Raw genomic sequence first — 17,621 nt, 5'->3', positions numbered from 1 at the left:
TTTAAAGGTAGTGCTTTCAAAATGCACTTTTACACTAAGAAAAATGAAAAAGAAACAGAGAATTTTCTTGCTAAGTTGTTTGATTGCTTGTATATTTGGGAGGTGCCCCCAATATCTGATGTCGCACGTCAGTTGGCCAAACTTGACGTCGTTGATGAGATATTATGCTGCCCTGGCTTTCTTGGGTCGTGACTAACTTTCTATCGTGTCTCGTCCATTTACTAGGATTTGACTAACTTTCTGTCGCGTCTTGTCCTAGAGCTGGCGTCTTGATGCCCTTGCGTTATTTCTGCAAAACAGGTGTTAGGACTGACCGTTGGCGTTTTTGCCAACGGCCCTCCAATGCCTAAGTTAGAACACTTAATTTTGGAAAAACCAAAATGAAAAAACGAATGAACTTAAGACTTAAGATCGGGCGTTTGAGTACCTTTGCCTTTACCTAAAAGTGGTAAAGTTTGAGATGTGTTGCGTTCCAGCTTCGAGGAACGACTTTACCTTCTTTGGACATGAGTCTGTATGCCCCCTTACCTACGACATCGAGGATCTTGTATGGTCCTTCCCATGTCGGTCCTAGCTTTCCGTCCGTTGGGTCTTTGGTGTTTTGGAACACTTTCCTTAACACCCAATCTCCGATCCTGAATACCTTAGCTTTGACGTTCTTGTTGAAGCTTCGTGCGACAATTTGTTGTTGTGCTGCCATTCTTAGGTAGGCTGATTCCCTTAACTCCTCTGATGTGTCAAGGTTGGACGACAACTCTATGTTGTTTTGATCACCTTTCATAAGACCATAGCGAGCTGTTGGGATACGTACCTCAGATGACAAAACTGCCTCGCACCCGTAGACAAGTGAGAACTGCGTTTGCCCGGTTGACGTCCTTGGGGTCGTCCTGTTCGCCCAAAGAACGGACGGAAGTTCCTCTGCCCACTTTCCTTTAGCTTCCTTAAGTCGTTTCTTAAGTGATTGAATGATTGTTTTATTGCTTGACTTGGCTTGGCCATTGGCTTATGAGTACCTAGGTGTGGACGTGCGAAGCTTGATGTTCCACTTGTCGTAGAACCTTTGGGTTTTGTCGCTTATGAACTGTGATCCGTTGTCACACACGATTTCCGAAGGGATGCCAAACCTACAGATGATGTTATTCCATATAAATGAAATGACTTCTTTGTCACGTACCTGAGTGAATGAATCCGCTTCAATCCACTTTGAGAAGTAGTCCGTCAATGCGAGCATGAACACTTTTTGTCCTGGGGCGACTGGTAGTTTCCCTACTATATCCATTCCCCATTTCATGAAGGGCCACGGGCATAGCGTTGGATGCAACATCTCGGGTGGCTTATGCGTCAATCCTGCGAATCGCTGGCAGCTGTCGCACTTTGCTACATATGCTTCAGCGTCTTTCTTCATGGTTGGCCAGAAGTAGCCCATTCGTAGAACTTTGTTTGCTAGACTGCGGCCCCCCAGAGTGGTTGTCGCACTCTCTGTCGTGCTGCTTCTGCAGGACGTCTTGCTGCTCTTCTCCGACAAGACATCTTTGCCAAAGACCCGTGGATGATATTTTGAACAACACATCATGCTTTATGGCGTATCTAGAGGCTTTGTACCTGATTTTCCTTGATTCAAGAGGGTCGTCTGGGAGGACGTCGTCCTTCAGGTATTGGATGATTGGTGTCGTCCAGTTGAGGATTATGTTGATTGCCGTGACATATGGTATGTGAGATGTGTCGACTGACGGACTTTGAAGGTAAATCAGAGGGATGGTACTGAAAGGTGACTTTCTGTGTGCCGAACCCAAGTTGGCTAGGGCGTCAACTTGGGCGTTCTTGTCTCTTGGGATTTTCTTGATTGTGAACGGGTTGAACTACTTTGCTTTTCTTTTAGCGACTTCTAAGTAGGCCGCCATTTTTGAATCTTTAGCTGCGAATTCCCCGTTGAGCTGGCTGACGATCAGTAATGAGTCGCTGTACACGCTGAGGCCTGTTTTCTTTAAGTCCAGTGCGACGGTCATGCCTGCAATTAGGGCCTCGTACTCTGCTTCGTTGTTTGTCGCTTTGAAGTCACAGCTGATGGATTGTACGATCACGTCCCCTTGTGGTGATTTTAGCACGACGCCTAACCCGACGCCTCTTTGGTTTGACGAGCCATCGCAGAACATTGTCCAGATTGCTTCTTTTTGTACATTGTTTATTTCTTCGAGTTCTTGGGCGGCTAAGGGTTCCAGTTTCGGGCTAAAACCTGCCACAAAATCTACAAGGGCTTGGGACTTTATGGCCGTCCTTGGCTGGTACTTGATGTCGTACCCACTAAGAGCGACGCTCCATTTGCCTAACCTGCCTGTCAAATCAGGGCTGCGCAATACAGACTTAAGAGGGAAATTAGTGCGTACCACCACTGGGTGGGTTTCAAAATAGTGTCGCAATTTTTTAACAGCAGTTGTTAAGGCAAGTACTAATTTTTCAAGGGCGGAGTACCTGGTCTCTGCGTTGAGCAGAGACTTACTGACGTAGTACACAGGCAGTTGCTGGTTGTCGTCTTCTCTGGCCAAGACTGCGCTTAGGGACGTCGCGCTGACTGCTAAGTACAACTGCACTGTCTCGTGTTCTCTCGGCTTAGACAGCGGCGGTGGGGATGCCATGTATCGTTTGAGGTCTTGCAGGGCTTTCTCTTGCTTCTCCGTCCATAGAAATTCCTTGTTTTTCCTCAGGATGTCGTAGAACGGGCGACACTTATCGGAGGACTTACTTATGAACCTGTTTAATGCTGCGACGCGCCCCGTCAACTTTTGTACTTCTTTAACATTCCTAGGGGCCTGGATGTTGATAATGGATTTGTTCTGGTCGGGACTTGCTTCGATCCCTCTTTAAGTCACGATGTACCCCAAGAATTTTCCTGCAGATACTCCAAAGGAACATTTAGTGGGATTCAGTTTCATACCGTACTGTCTGAGGACGTCGAAGGATTGCTTGAGGTGGCCGATATGATCTTTCGCCTTTTTGGACTTGACTAGCATGTCGTCGATGTATACTTCCATAGTGTCCCCTAGTTGTTCTTTGAACATTTTGTTGACGAGCCTTTGATACGTTGCTCCTGCGTTCTTTAGTCCGAACGACATGACTTTGTAGCAGTAGAAGCCCATAATAGCCAACTTGTTTACTCAATAAATAAAATAAATACATATATGGGAATATAGCAATCAAGAGACATGAGAAATCCAAAATGCATAGCCAATAACTTAACCATGACATAATGCATAAAATTGCTAAAAACAAAACATTAAAGTAAAGGATGCTAAAAATTGCAGTACATGGAGATACTCCAATAATCCAACATTCACATACAAAGTCATGGAGCATACTATCAATTGCTTAAAAAGCAAAAACAAGACATCAAATAAACCAAGATTTTGAGTCCAACAATTATTCTCATATACTTTTCCCCCACATTGGACGATAGAATCTTCAACTTAAGTATTGAAATTAGACATGGTAAACTCTAATCCTTTCACATGGGGCATAAAAGGACTAAATTCCTACTACAAAATTTTATACACTCATAGAATCATAACCCCCACATGCCAAAGTTAAGTCTAAAATCAAAACATAGTTGATTATGGAGGAAAGAATATGTGAACATACCTTCATGGTGCCTCTAATAATTTACCTTAGCGACAAATGATGAACAACCCAACGACCACCACTTGTATTGATTGTGCATCCACTAAGTGATTTGAGCTATTTGAAGCACATTTGGATCCATGTTCTTTACTTGAATCATATTGGCATCATGTGGAGATTTACTAAACATAGCATCAAAAGAAATAAAATTCTTAAGAATCACTTCCCACACATAAGGAAATCGATAAAGATTCCTTAAACATATGTCAATAAAAAACCAAATTGAACCAAGTAAGAACAAAAATGAGCAAAACGTGCAACAAGAATTAGTAACTCTTGAAAACTCGCTCTTAAGGTGACACAAATAAAGGAGTAAAATAATATAACCATTGAATTAAATAATAATTCAAGCATTATCATACTCCCAAAAATTTATCACAAGGTTAACACAACTTAGTTAACACTAAAAAATCAAAAATAGTCACCAAAAATATTTCAAGAGTATTAAAAATACTAAAAGTAGTCATGCATTCCCGATAAGAACTATGGCACAGTTAAGAGTCGCAAAAACAACAACCACAAAGGATATTCTCCATGGATAAAATACACATATGACTCTTCACAAGATAATCACATAATTCTCATTCAAAAACTTCTCAAATTTAAAAATTGATAGAATCAACACAAGTTATTGAGAAGAATTATGCAAATAGAGCATTATTATGAGCATGAACAAAGTCTCCACAAGCAAGACAAAAATATATATGTATATCAACACATATGTACCAAAGGTAATAGACTTTGACATTGTATCATACTCCACATCATACTCATTGTAACAAAAATCATGGTAAAACTTGACCTACATTTTAACAAGTCTTAAATAAACATGAACTATCTATCAAAATAGGCATGTAAAAAATTAGGTATTCACCAAATTGCTAATAGACATTGATCTAAAACAATAGCCCTAATATATATACTTACCCAATAAACAAAATAATCCAAATGTTTATAAAACCAACAAATTGGTAAATAAAACTAATTAACATATTTCTAAGTACTAAGTTCAAACCATAAGTATAGAAATAAGAAATAGAAATAATCATACCATGTAATATCACACATATATAACATGGATTATACATTAGCCTATAAACTAATAATCATGTAACCAACAATTTATGGACAAAATAATCAACCAACATTATAATGCCATAAATCACAACTCATATATTTGCCAAGATGATTATTAGAATTAAAATCACATGCTAAGCATAATCAAATTTAAATTAATTTAGAAAGGACCTCCCTTGAATTAATTCAAGTGTCAAATGAGCATTCTCCGTCGTACGCCCACAAATCCTCTTCAAAAAAAAATGCAGCTCAACTTTGAAGCCGTAACTCCCAAACGTGAGCAGCTATCAACGATCCAACCATTGAAAATGAAGCGTCATATGTCCCAAACAAGCTCCCAAAATTTCAGCCAAATCCGACAACAAATGACCTTCGATCGGGGACCATCTTTGGGTTGCTTCCAGAAAAACGTGAACATAATTTTTCTTCAAAAATTATTTTTCTTTGCGCATTTAATCTTTCGATTAATACCCAATTAGTAGCCATGAAAATAATAATTTCGCTTTCAAATTGTTGTAATATAAGAAGAATTTCCAAGGCTATAATGAAATTAAAATAATAAGATCGAAAAGATGATCTTATTACAATGAAAGAGTACGGTGTGTCGTGATGCAAATCACTGACTTGAAAACGAAATTTTGGTGCAATCGAGGTGCACAATTGTATTCGCCGGCAGATTCCCTAAGGTTAACACACCACTTCCACTCAAAGACACTTTTGGGTGGAAGGTTGGAGCCAAGTAACTTATGCCCAATATAGAAAATGTGTTTAAGCTATTGTGTTTGATTATTATTATCAAGTGTATCAAATCAGGAAAATGATTCTTCAATATATAAAGATGGATGGAAGAACATGAAGAATCTCAAGCATCAATAAAGGGAAAGGGATCCAAGAAGAAGGCAAAAAGACGCTCAAGAACTCGGTATCCCACCCACTTGCCTGGACCGGGCGAGATCGCCAAGCAAAAAAATGCTTCTCACGCCCGGCCGGGCGAGCTTGCCCGATCTGCCCGGGAACAAGAGAATTCTTCGTTTTTGTTAAAAATTAGTTTCTACTTTCTTCCGCCAGCCCTGGTAGCCAGGGCAAGCAAGAAATCAAAAACTACTCCTTTAAACTTGTTTTTTTCTTCCTTTATTCCAACAATATTAACAAACTTGGTTGATATCGGATATCAATGGGGACAGCCTCATGATAAACTAATATAGAGTATTTAATTTAATACATCTATTGTTATGCTAGTGCATTGATATAGCAGTATGTCAATATGTGTGTAATGTTTGGGCGTTTGGCAATTTTTATTTTTATCTATTTATTTATTTTTGATAACTTGGGCGTTTGGCAATTGTGTTAAGGATTTATAATTATAATTCAAAGAAACCTATAGTGAAATCATTGTAATAATCTAGCAGCGTTGTAACTTTTATAGATCTTTATGTATGCAGCGAATCCCAAAGTAGTGGTTATATTGCAGCGACATCCGATGAACCAGTGAAAGATAAGTCAGCATGGAATTGTACACTGTTTAGACTCAAATTTTATGGCAAAAAAGTTTCATTATATCATGTTGGGTCAAACTCCGATGTACAAGTTAGTACTATAGGTGGTCAATTGTTTTTGAGAGTTAAAGAAACAAATTGCATTAGCAGTAAAGATATATTTACGCCAGTTGATTTAGCATCTGTAGTGATACTGCCTAAACTCGTGACGTTCAAAGGCTTCGTGAATGAGCGTTACTTGCGTGGTAGGTGGGTTCAACGTCACGAGTACAACGAGTTTTCCGGGGCGGATGATATGGATACAGCAAGCCACTACGAGATCTTTGTCACTGAGACCGGAGAGATTCGCGTCAAGTCTCTCTTCTTTGGAAAGTATTGGAGACGTAGTCCTAATTGGATTTGGGCTGACACTTATGATACTAGTTCTAATAATCTTGACACATTATTTGAGGTGTTTAAGGTCGATGACAATGTCATTGCTCTACGTAACGGAGGCAACAAAAGATTCTGCAAAAGCCTGACTACAGAAGGCAAGACACGTTGTTTGAATGCTGCAGCAACGAGTATGGAACTTGAAGCGCAATTAATAGTAAGTGAACCTGTGATCTCAAGGAACATTGAAGTCCAATTTCGGCTTGAGGATGGTAGGATTTATAACAACAGACCCCTTGTAGCCGCTAATGTTACAGTTCCCAACAGAACAACGGTGGCGCATGAGATTGTGAAAGGGGTGAGTTTTAGTAAAACTCGGGTTAGTACATGGAGTAATACTACTTCCTTGACAGTAGGTGTCAAGGCAAAAGTGACAACCGGAATCCCCATTATCGCTGGAGGAAAAATTGAAATAGGGACTGAAATGTCAAAAGCAATACAGTTCGGACAATCTAACGATTTCTCCAAGGATGTCAAAACTGAATACAAGGGTGCTCGGGACAGAAGCCATGTATGATATTCCCTTTTCTTACATTCAGACAGATGTACGCGCTAATGGGGATAGGGTTACAACTAAGTTGGACGGTGGTATTTGTAGGGGTGTTGAGTCCTATGGCTTCATCTATGAAACTGTATATGAACCTCTGTGATTGTCGATTGATCTGCATTTTTATTTACTCTTTGAGAAAGCTTAATAAGCTGTTTCATTTATGTATTTACGTTGTTGATGCGGTTCTAAAGGCATCGAAGATCCGACTTTTAATTACTATATCTTTATTAATGGGATGTATGCCTATCAAATAAGTGTTTCAATTAATAAAAGTGTGTGATTATTGAAACTAAAATTTGAACCTATTGTTTGTTCAGTTAATTGAAATTGCAAAACAGGTTCTCGAGATTACAAATCCCACAACCTTGATCGAGATTTCATAGAACCCCCAAGCCGGCTACTATTACAAAACTAGCTTATGCAATAGTTTTGAGGCAATGCCTATAATTTACAGTTGTATGTGTTCAATTTGATTCAATTAGCAACACTAGAAGTTAAAATGTTGTATATATATTTACTTATATATAATGCAATGTTTGACTATAAGTGTTGCATGACTTGCATCTAGTGGGTAAAATTTGCAACAATTCATTCCTGCATTTTAAAAGTGTTGCATTTTTAATTCAAGTCTACTATTATTTTTTGGATTAACAAAGAGAAAGGAAAAAAAAGTGAGATTATTCCTGTCAATTATTTTTATATTATTTTATTTTTTTTGTAAAAAATAGCTAGTATAAATCAGTGTTAAAACCCATGAAAGTAGTTCAATACTTAGAACGGAAGTAATTGTTGATCATATTGGTCGGACAAAAGGGAAAGCCAGAAAGCCAAGATTTAAAAATAAAAAGGAAGTATAAAATTCTACGAAAACACAACGTTTAATATCCATAATATAAATGAAATAAAATTATCGAGTACAATATCTAAAGTACAGAGTACTCAATTATTATGCGAAAAGAATCACTTATTCTTGGTTGTCTAAAACAATATTAGTAAAATTCTTGTAAGCAATATTTCATCTTCTTAATTTGGAGGAAAGAAGATCTCATCAGAAGTCCTCTTTGATCGAAACTGCTGCTCGATTTCAGTAGGCACCTTAAAGGCTGCTTCTAGCACTTGTGGTGACAATGCCTTCCACACCGAAGTCTTCCCCGCCAAGTGTGTAAAAATAGGACTGCAACCACCACAGAAATAACATTATTAACGAGTATAAATAGCTTTTTTTACAAGTAAGAAAAATAGACATTAGGAAGTCATCTACACAAGGGAATTTCCTAGTGTAGCGTTCAAATACAGTTTATAAGAAGCATATCAAAATATACAAGGTAAAGAAGGTACTTACTTTGGGGTACTAATGATAGAAAACCACTCTAAACCTTCATCATCAGCAATCTTTGAAACCACAAAGAACCTAGGCACAATGAACAAATTTCCGGACTTGACCGTTGTTTCCAACACCCTCTTACCATCAACCCCAACGACTTGAACTCGGCCACTCCCTCTAACAATGTAGGTCACTTGAAGGGCTGAGTCACAAGAGAACCCGGGCGAGCACATAGCTTTCCCATTGAGCCTAACAAGGTCAGCCACAAGGCCTACCTCACCCACCAAAGGCAAGTTCTTAGTGTTGAGCACTACTACTCTACCTCCACCCTTGATGTCAACATCCAAGGGTGCTTCCTCGCAGTTCAGTACCATTCCATCGCGGTGTTCCTTCTTTGGTTCGGGCATATTGTGGGATTTATCAAGCCTGACTATGCCATTAGAGAGTTGGTTATTGACTAGGGTGTTGACTATATCTTCGGGTAAGTCCCATGCCCTCCCTACAAACTCGGTTGTGAATCCGGTGAAGATTCCATTGGCTCCGGTGAGGAAGAAATCAGTGAACTCACCGCGCTTGTGAGCCTTGGAGGTTTCACCTAAGAACAGGACAGTTAGTTCAGTGTCCTGTTTGTTGTACCACCATGTGACAACGCCGAAAGGCAGAGCAATTGCATCTCCCTTCTTGATTGCAATCACCTTCTCCTCTCTTTCAGGGAGTGTGATTCCAGCAATTCCTTCACCTAATGTAACAAAAAATCATATGTTTACATAAATCATACTAAAGAAACATATGAATAAAAATAGGAACAAAAAGGCGGTGTAAGAACAACATAATTGACTTATTATTATCAAAAATATCAATCATCAAAGGCTCATGTTAAAATATCAAACTATCCATCACATTATATGTTAAATTTTCGATCACCCAAAAACGAGTCTTGAATTGACTTTTCTTGACCGTAACACAAACAATTAACAATATTTCTAAATTAAAAAAATTATCACAAACTCTAATGCATCTGCATAATATTTTACATACAATTTAATACTGCATAATTTATGTGTTACACTCAGTCATAAGAGTACTACTATAGGTAACATTTCCAAAAATAATGATACAGTAAATCTCCACGGTTTATAGAGCATTGTGTTAGACTGTTAGTGTGTTACATACACTCGATCATATTATGCAATCATAATAACAGTTACAAAGAAGCGATTTTAAAGATTATTCTATATTGGCCTGATAAAAAATACGAGTAATGTATAAATAAATAAATAAACCAAGTTGAGTTAATCAATTTATAAGAGTAATGTATATAATTATTCAAAAACTAATAAATTATTATTAATAATTCAAACGTACAATTTAATCAATATGATATACTAATACGTCAAACTTTTTAAACATTAATCATCTTAGGAAAAAAAAATTCAATAAATTGAGAGTATTTCAAGAAAAGATTATATTATACCTTGAAGAACATAAGCAACCTTAGAAGAATCGGAGTAACGAGGAAGCGCGAAACCAAGTTTGTTAAGAGAAAGCTTAGCGGCTACAATGTCACCTTCCTTAAGCATGGGAAGTTCAGAGGGATTCCATGAATGGTAAGAACCGCCTTCACCTCCATAGATCTTCTTTGACAACTTTGGTGACAAATCAAGCTCCATTATTTTTTGGATTAACAAAGAGAAAGGAAAAAAAGTTTAATGGTTTGATTTCTAAGAGAACAGTTATATCAACGAATAGGTACGTAAGAAAAGAAGAAAAAGTAAGGGGGTATTTATAGGTTTAAATGGGCTAACAATTACATTATGATAAGGATTAGGATAATTACTTGGATAAGAATTTAAATTTTTAATTAAGTAATAAAGTAGCTTTAGAGTATTTCATTAATGATTTATTTTTGGGAAAATTCACGTGAAATATGATTTTAAAGATTATTCTGGGTAAAGGCTATACATACAATTGTTGTATGTGGTCTCTGATTAGGGGATTTTTCCCCACCAATCACCATCTGACAAGTGGACCAATCAGGTTCCGCCATGTGTCCGTCACATGGGCCAATAGGAGCCTGTCACGTGTCAAGCAATGATCCGTCCACTATGGACCAATTACGACACGACACGTGTCCTTCCCATGACACCTGGGATAACCGGTCACCTAGGCCCAACTTCCGTGGGAAGCCCAATCAGCCCAAGGTTAACCTAAACCTAGATTGGCACGTTTCCCGAGGTTATAAATACCTCCCTTAATCCTCATTAAGGGAGAAGACGCAGATTACACACATTAAACTCTCTCACCTAGAGAGACCCAATCACTTTAATTTCCGCATTAATTACTCCTTAATCAAGTACTAACTTGACCATCGGAGACGGATCTCCAATCATTCGGAGCATCCGTTTGTTTTGCAGGTACAGGCGTCCGGTTCCAGTCTCGGAATTGTAACTCTCCCGCAGGACATCAGAAAACCCCGAAACAGTCCCTACTCCCTACATATAACTCTCATTTGTCATGTTTCTATTGGCTAAAATAATAGACACAAGTTCCATTAAATTCAATTTATATTTGACTCATAACTTTCTCTCATTTTCTGTTGATGTGTCAAATTTTTAATGGTGTTGTATGTAGGGACAACATAAAATGGTTGGAGGAAGTGGAAATGGAGGAATGTTATGTATTTGTAACTACATAACATTGATTAAAATATTGTAAAAATAAATGGTAGAGAAAGAAAAGAGGAGAGAGATAGGAAGAGAGAGGTCTATAGGTAGACCCCACTTATTTTTTGGTCGGATTGTATCACGTGATGGGGGACCACCACTAGTGGATAAATTGTCATTCTTAACAGGCTATTTGTAACGGGCAAAGTTATGCCCGTTACAATAAACATATTCGTAACGGACAAAATAACAGTCCGTTACAAATACATATTATTCGTAACGGGCACCATATTGCCCGTTACGAATAAATAAGTATTCGTAACGGACAATATAATGTCCGTTACGAATACTTATTTATTCGTAACAGACAAGATAGCACCCGTTACAAATGTTGAATTTGGCCCAACTGATGAGAAAAGCCCGTTCTTATAGACTTGTAGTTATAACTAGGGTTCCTTACTTCCACTCTTCTCAAGCCGTCATGCTCCTCTTTCCTCTCTCCTCTATCATTTCACTCTATCTCCCTCTTCTCCTCACTCAATCTCCTCCATTTTTTTCATCTCTATGTGGATATACGAACAACGGAACATGCATAAGATAGTGCCCTAACTTCTACGACTGAAGATGCTTCGATGGTGGTTTCGGGTCCTGTTGGTGAATTACTCGCGAAGATTCGGTAGATTCAGAATGCAAAATGTGCCGAGATTCAAAATTCTATCTCTGAAGGTGAACTAATTTCTCTTTTTTGGGGGTTTTATTTTAATTTTTCTTTCTGGGTTCATTTTGATTTTTTTTTCTTTATGGGTTTGTTTGATCTAATATGTGTGACTTGATTTGGATGATTTATGGGTTTGTGTTAATTTTGCTAGATATTTTGTTTTTAAAAAACCCTCATTTTGTTTCTTTTTGCTCCTCATTTGCAAGCTTGCAGCCGTCTCTCTCTTCTCTCTCCTCGGTTCTCTTCTCTGTTCTCTCTCCTCGAAAATCACTATAATCATGGCGATTCAGATGAGCAAGAAGCGAAAGTTCATCGCTGATGGTGTCTTCTGTCGACTGGAGATCTTGGCTATAGTTTGGAATGAAGCAGATCTGAGGTAAAATACCTTTTTTTCATTGAATATCTGTTTTACATTTGAGGGTTTGTCGTTAATTTAATTCTTAGTTCAGCCATGGATCATGATAGTAAAAAGGCTCCTGAATTAAGACAGGTGAGACTCTTGATCGGTTCAAATACCAGTAGAAATTTTCAAGGGCTTAGTGTCTAGCTAATTTCTATAAGTTTGTTAGATTGATTAGAATGATGAAATATATAAAATGGTGTGTATCTGCATTTTATATGATTCTTCTTCGTATCATCATCTAACCTTTCTGTTTCTATTGATGGTTGAAGTTGTATGTGCCTATGTGGTAGTATGTCACATCCATTATGAGGGAGGAAAATATGAGTTGAGGCTAAATTGTTTGCGGACTCTAACAAATAAATTATATTATGCACAGTATAAAAGATTTGGCTGCCTTGTTAAAATGATAACAATCGAATTCTGGGAATATCTGGCTTCTTTCCTTTTTCTGATGTATTAGGCATGGTGGCTTGACCTGACCAAGAACAAGTAACGTAATTTAGTTTACTCAATACTGGAATAAAATAATGTTTAATTTATTAGGTTAATGAAGTTTAATGTGTCCTTTCAAAGCATGATGTGTAACAGACCCTGTATATGGGCCTTATTGAACTAATTGATCTAAAGCATATAGCCATGGCACAACTGAATCATTAATTACTATTCTTATTATTATTTTAATTTAATGTGTGGAATTATTGTTAGTTTGTCAGATTAATATTCTTTTATGCATAATTTTATGATAAGTGTATTATAATGCCTTTTACTTTCACATAGATTGATAATTTACAATTTTGTAGTGACTAATGATATCTTGGAAATGATATGTATGCCCATCAGTGATTTATGGTCTGACTTTTGACTATTTTTGAAGGTATGCTATGGATATATAGATGCTAATATGTCTATTAAGAGGAAGAAGGATCATATTCTTTTTATTACTTTTTATTTAGGGATATTAGACCAAATTTCTTTTGTTTTCTTTATTAACTTTGTAACATTTCTATGTAAAGCAATTTGGTTTACATCAAACTATTCTTCTAGAGCTCTATATCAATTTGGTTTATGTTGGCCTCTTTTTATATTATATCTTGCTATCTTTGGATGTGCTTCTAAATGTCTGCAAATCCATCTCATCTTTGCAATGTGAAGTCATTTGTATTGCCCTGTAAGGGCTGTCAAGAAAAAAAATAAGAACTCATTTCTTTTGCAATTGACATTATGCTACTAAAAGTTCTGTTTGAAACGCAAAGCCATTGTGTTGCTGATAGTTGGCTTTTTTTTTCCTCTACGTTCTAGAAGATTGAGTTTAATGTCTGTTTTTAAAATCTCTGTATAGTTATTGCCTTTATCTTGTTGTCTAAAAGATTAAAGCTAATTCTATTGTACTAGGTGATAACAAAGTTCTGCTCTGAACACGTTGCAAAGTATGCATTTGAATATGCTTACTTGAACAACAGAAAGAATGTGATTGTTGTGCATAAAGCAAACATCATGAAACTTGCAGACGGGCTTTTCTTAGAATCTTGCCGGGAGATTGCAGCACAGTACCCTACCATTGAGTATAATGAGATCATTGTGGACAACTGCTGCATGCAGCTTGTGTCAAAGCCTGAGAAATTTGATGTGATGGTATATATCCTAATTCCTATTTCTTCTCTTCCTCATGACTATATCCTTTAATATCATGTAATATACTCTGACTACTCATATAGTCATATTCTCATATGCTTTTATGAAAATACAGTGGCAATCTGATAATACATTTTCTGATGAGGTCTGTTGTGTTTTACATTTGACAGGTTACGCCAAACTTATATGGTAATCTTGTGTCTAATGTTGCTGCTGGTAGTGCTGGAGGAACTGGGGTCATGCCAGGAGGTATTGTCCTTTAACCTTTGCAACCTCACTCTTTTTCAGTTTCCTTTTGTACATTAAATTTGCGTGTCATAAGAACTCTTAACTTTATATTGGTCTGTGCCATATCCGAAGTATATGCTTTTGGTCTTGTTTCTTTTTTTTTTGAAGAATTGGTTCGATGATTTAATGTTACAATTTTATTCTACCCGGAGTCTTTTGCAATGGGTTGTTTGACCTTCATAATTAGATTACTTATTAGATCTTAAGTTTTAGTGGTCAATGAAGGGTGAGGTGGTAGAGGGGAATGTTAAAGTGGATTATATCCCGTGTTGTGGTCGCGATGGTGGATAGTTGGACTTATTAGATGTTCGTTTAAGGTGGTTCCATCCTGAAACCAATTGGAAATTTTGGGAACGTCAAAGTTACACTCTAGCCGTTTAAAGTAAATAAACCTTTTTGATATGGGACTATTCATAAGCCATTAGCTCATTACTCACCTGTGAGCTTGTTAAGTTGAGCAAATTGGACAGCTAATGACATCGTATTGGGGTTGAGCATCCGATAGATATTAAGTTCTTGCCTAGTTGCTTGATTGACAACCTTGAAGAAGTGCATAGGTTCTAATACCTTTAATTGGTTTCCATTTGTTTCTCCAGGAACCTGTTTCTGTATCTCTTTCTGCCCTCAATCTTGCCATACAATTTCACGGTTGGATATCATTCTTTATTCTTGTTTATTACAAGTTGCCTTTGACGGATAAGCGGAAGACATATTATGAATATTCTGGATTGTGGCATATCTATGGTGTCTTGGCAATGAATTGTTGGTTTTGGGCTGCAGTTTTCCATAGTCGGTCAGTACTCATCCTTTTGTGTTTTTCTGTGTAATTCATTCATCAAATTTATGCATCTCCCGTAGCTTTAAGATATCCCTGAGTTCTGCATCCTAAGCTATGTATGTTCTTGATAGCTTCTAAATACTTTTATGTTGGCATCTTGGCAAAAAAGTGCAATTCAAGATTGATTTTTATACTCTAACGATTCTCACACAAGGGAAAAGATATAGGCTAGAACGAACAAGGCTTTTATTTAGTTATTTATTTTAAATATATATTTTATACTTGTAAAGTTGTTATATTGAAAGCTTAAAATTGAGTATACACTAGAGTTTTATATGGATTATAAAAGATAATATACTTGTGAAGGTGATGAGAATATTTATCAAGATGCTTTCTTTAGTTCTTCACATGGGCTGTGACCGGATAATTTTTATGTGGTGTTATGTAGAAGTCTTTCTCTACTAGTGTGTTTTGTTTACTGTTTCAGTTTATCCGGACTATTAGATTAATATTGTTTTGGTTTCAGGTCTTGAAAGTAAACAGAAGGCTTGTGCTGGGTCATGCATTATTATTATGGAGTCTGCTCATGGGAGTGGTGAGTTAGTTTGACCACCATCTTCCTCTGTCATGCATAATCTTCCTGGTTCGACCTCAGGGAATATTGATGAGTCCGAGAGACCGGTCAATACAGCTGCAGGGGATATGTTATCTGCAACTGATGCAGATGAAAAACAAGGTTAGGAAGAGAATGCTGACAAGAGAATGCAGAAGCAACTGTTCTAATGATGTCAGATGAAATTTGCTGAGAATTTAACAGGAAGTCATAAGTGTATATAGGAGAGTATAAAAAAACAAGTAGTAGTACAGTGTGTAATACAAGATTTGTCTAGCATTTACATGATATTTTACTGCAAATATGCAGGTGTTATTAGTATTGTTGTTTGTCAAGGAATAATAAGTCTTTTAGAATGTAATAATTTGGGTGGTAAATGGAAAGAAGAATAGGGGATTTGTAACTAGCACCTGAAATGCTAGTTACAAATGCCCCTAATTTTTTGTCTTATTCGGAGATTATTCGTAACGGATATTACAATGTCCGTTACGAATAAGTTGTTATTCGTAACGGACGGCGCCCGTTACGAATAACTACTTATTTGTAACGGGCATTTACAGTTATTCGTAACGGGCACCTATTCGTAACGGGCACCTGAAACGTCCGCCCGTTACGAATAACTACTTATTCGTAACGGACATTGTAAGTGCCCGTTACGAATAAGTAGTTATTCGTAACGGACGGTGCCCGTTATGAATAATAATGGCCATCCGTAACGGAAGCATACGTAACGGACGCTGGCCGTTATGGATGGGCCTTTTTTGCCCGTTACGGATAACCTTTTTTCCACTAGTGCACATGCTGATTGTTTCACTGAAAGTTTATTGGTAACTCAGTGGTACTATTTATGTATAAATTTAGTACAACTGAATGCATATATAATACCATTATGCATATATAGGATCACTGTATATTCAGTGGTACCCTTTGATCATCCAATGATACCAGAATATGCATTCATTTGTACATATGTATAATTACATGAATGCCCTTTGTTATGCATTTCTACATGCCTAACATTCCTCCCTTTAAAATTCCTCCAATGGTTGTATGTGTATCCGCTCTCATTATTCTATATTGGCCTTGGGGTAATGTTTTTAGCAAATAGGGATAATCTTGATTCTTGAATTAAAGTTGGATAAGCTCTTAATATTTAATACGAGTATGTTTTTAGAGAAAATTGAAATTTAATAAAGGTAGTTTTGAATAAATATATTATTTATCTAATTTGCATGATATATGAACTTAATTGAAATCATCTAAACTTTAATTAAGGTAATTTTGGTTTAATATATTATTCACTTAATTTGCATATTTCTAAACTTAATTGAAATACTCCTCCCTTCTCTCTCCGATTTTAGTTTTCTTGGCCATTTAAGCTGAAATAGTCCTTTATTTTATTTTATTTTTTTTTCCGAAAATTACTAAATAGTTAAATGAGACTTAGAGACTATAGAGCAATTGAAATATTAGATATTAATTAAGTGAATTAGTGGTACTAGCTTTCTTTGATTATAAAATTTTTCAGTTCGAGATTTTTTTTTACAATAAAGCTTTATAAAAGTTTACCCAAAATGTTGCATTTAAAAAAAAAATTGACAAATTTTCTAACCAGAACTTTTTTTTTTTTTTTTTTTTTTGATCATAGTTTAGTCATTCACTCATTCATATTGTAATTTTTGGAACCTCTTTCTTTCTTATTAAGCTCATGACCATGACCATGACCATGACCATGACCATGGCAAAGCTCTCTCGCAGTTTAAATCATATATCTCTCCTATTTTTTAATTGTAACTTGTATACTACCTTTGTTTTTTATTAGTTGACACATTTTGACTTTAGCAATATTTACCTACCTCCCTTTGACCATGTTTTGAGATTTATATGTAAGGAAAAATATAATCAAGTGGGATCTTGCTTGTTAGATTAATCACAATGTATATTTTCATAATATCAACTTTTTATAATTTTTGCT

General features: G+C 36.6%; 3 protein-coding genes across 3 annotated transcripts; 2 read left to right on the top strand and 1 right to left on the bottom strand.

The window, feature by feature from the left end:
• Positions 1 to 5,591: 5,591 nt before the first annotated feature.
• Positions 5,592 to 7,194, top strand: LOC110720543. The gene is made up of 2 exons (XM_021899580.1): positions 5,592 to 5,671; positions 6,192 to 7,194. Exons 1-2 carry the CDS (start codon positions 5,592 to 5,594, stop codon positions 7,192 to 7,194), a joined length of 1,083 nt encoding a protein of 360 aa, XP_021755272.1.
• Positions 7,195 to 8,250: 1,056 nt separating this feature from the next.
• On the bottom strand, positions 8,251 to 10,221 carry LOC110720556 (11S globulin seed storage protein 2-like). The gene is made up of 3 exons (XM_021899592.1): positions 10,026 to 10,221; positions 8,570 to 9,290; positions 8,251 to 8,401 (listed from the first exon to the last, which is right to left on the bottom strand). The coding sequence occupies exons 1-3, from the start codon at positions 10,219 to 10,221 to the stop codon at positions 8,251 to 8,253; spliced, it is 1,068 nt and encodes a 355-aa protein (XP_021755284.1).
• A 3,230-nt stretch (positions 10,222 to 13,451) lies between these two features.
• LOC110720542 (isocitrate dehydrogenase [NAD] regulatory subunit 1, mitochondrial-like) lies at positions 13,452 to 16,023 on the top strand. Its single transcript, XM_021899579.1, has 5 exons — positions 13,452 to 13,493; positions 13,728 to 13,967; positions 14,138 to 14,216; positions 14,852 to 15,048; positions 15,560 to 16,023. The coding sequence occupies exons 1-4, from the start codon at positions 13,452 to 13,454 to the stop codon at positions 14,953 to 14,955; spliced, it is 465 nt and encodes a 154-aa protein (XP_021755271.1). The 3' UTR covers positions 14,956 to 15,048; positions 15,560 to 16,023.
• The last annotated feature ends 1,598 nt before the right edge of the window (positions 16,024 to 17,621 follow it).

This window comes from Chenopodium quinoa, unplaced genomic scaffold (assembly GCF_001683475.1).
Source record: "Chenopodium quinoa cultivar QQ74 unplaced genomic scaffold, ASM168347v1, whole genome shotgun sequence".
Taxonomy (NCBI): Eukaryota; Viridiplantae; Streptophyta; class Magnoliopsida; order Caryophyllales; family Amaranthaceae; genus Chenopodium; species Chenopodium quinoa.
The sequence above is the reverse complement of the archived record's forward strand: the minus strand, read 5'-3'. Positions and strand labels throughout refer to the sequence as shown.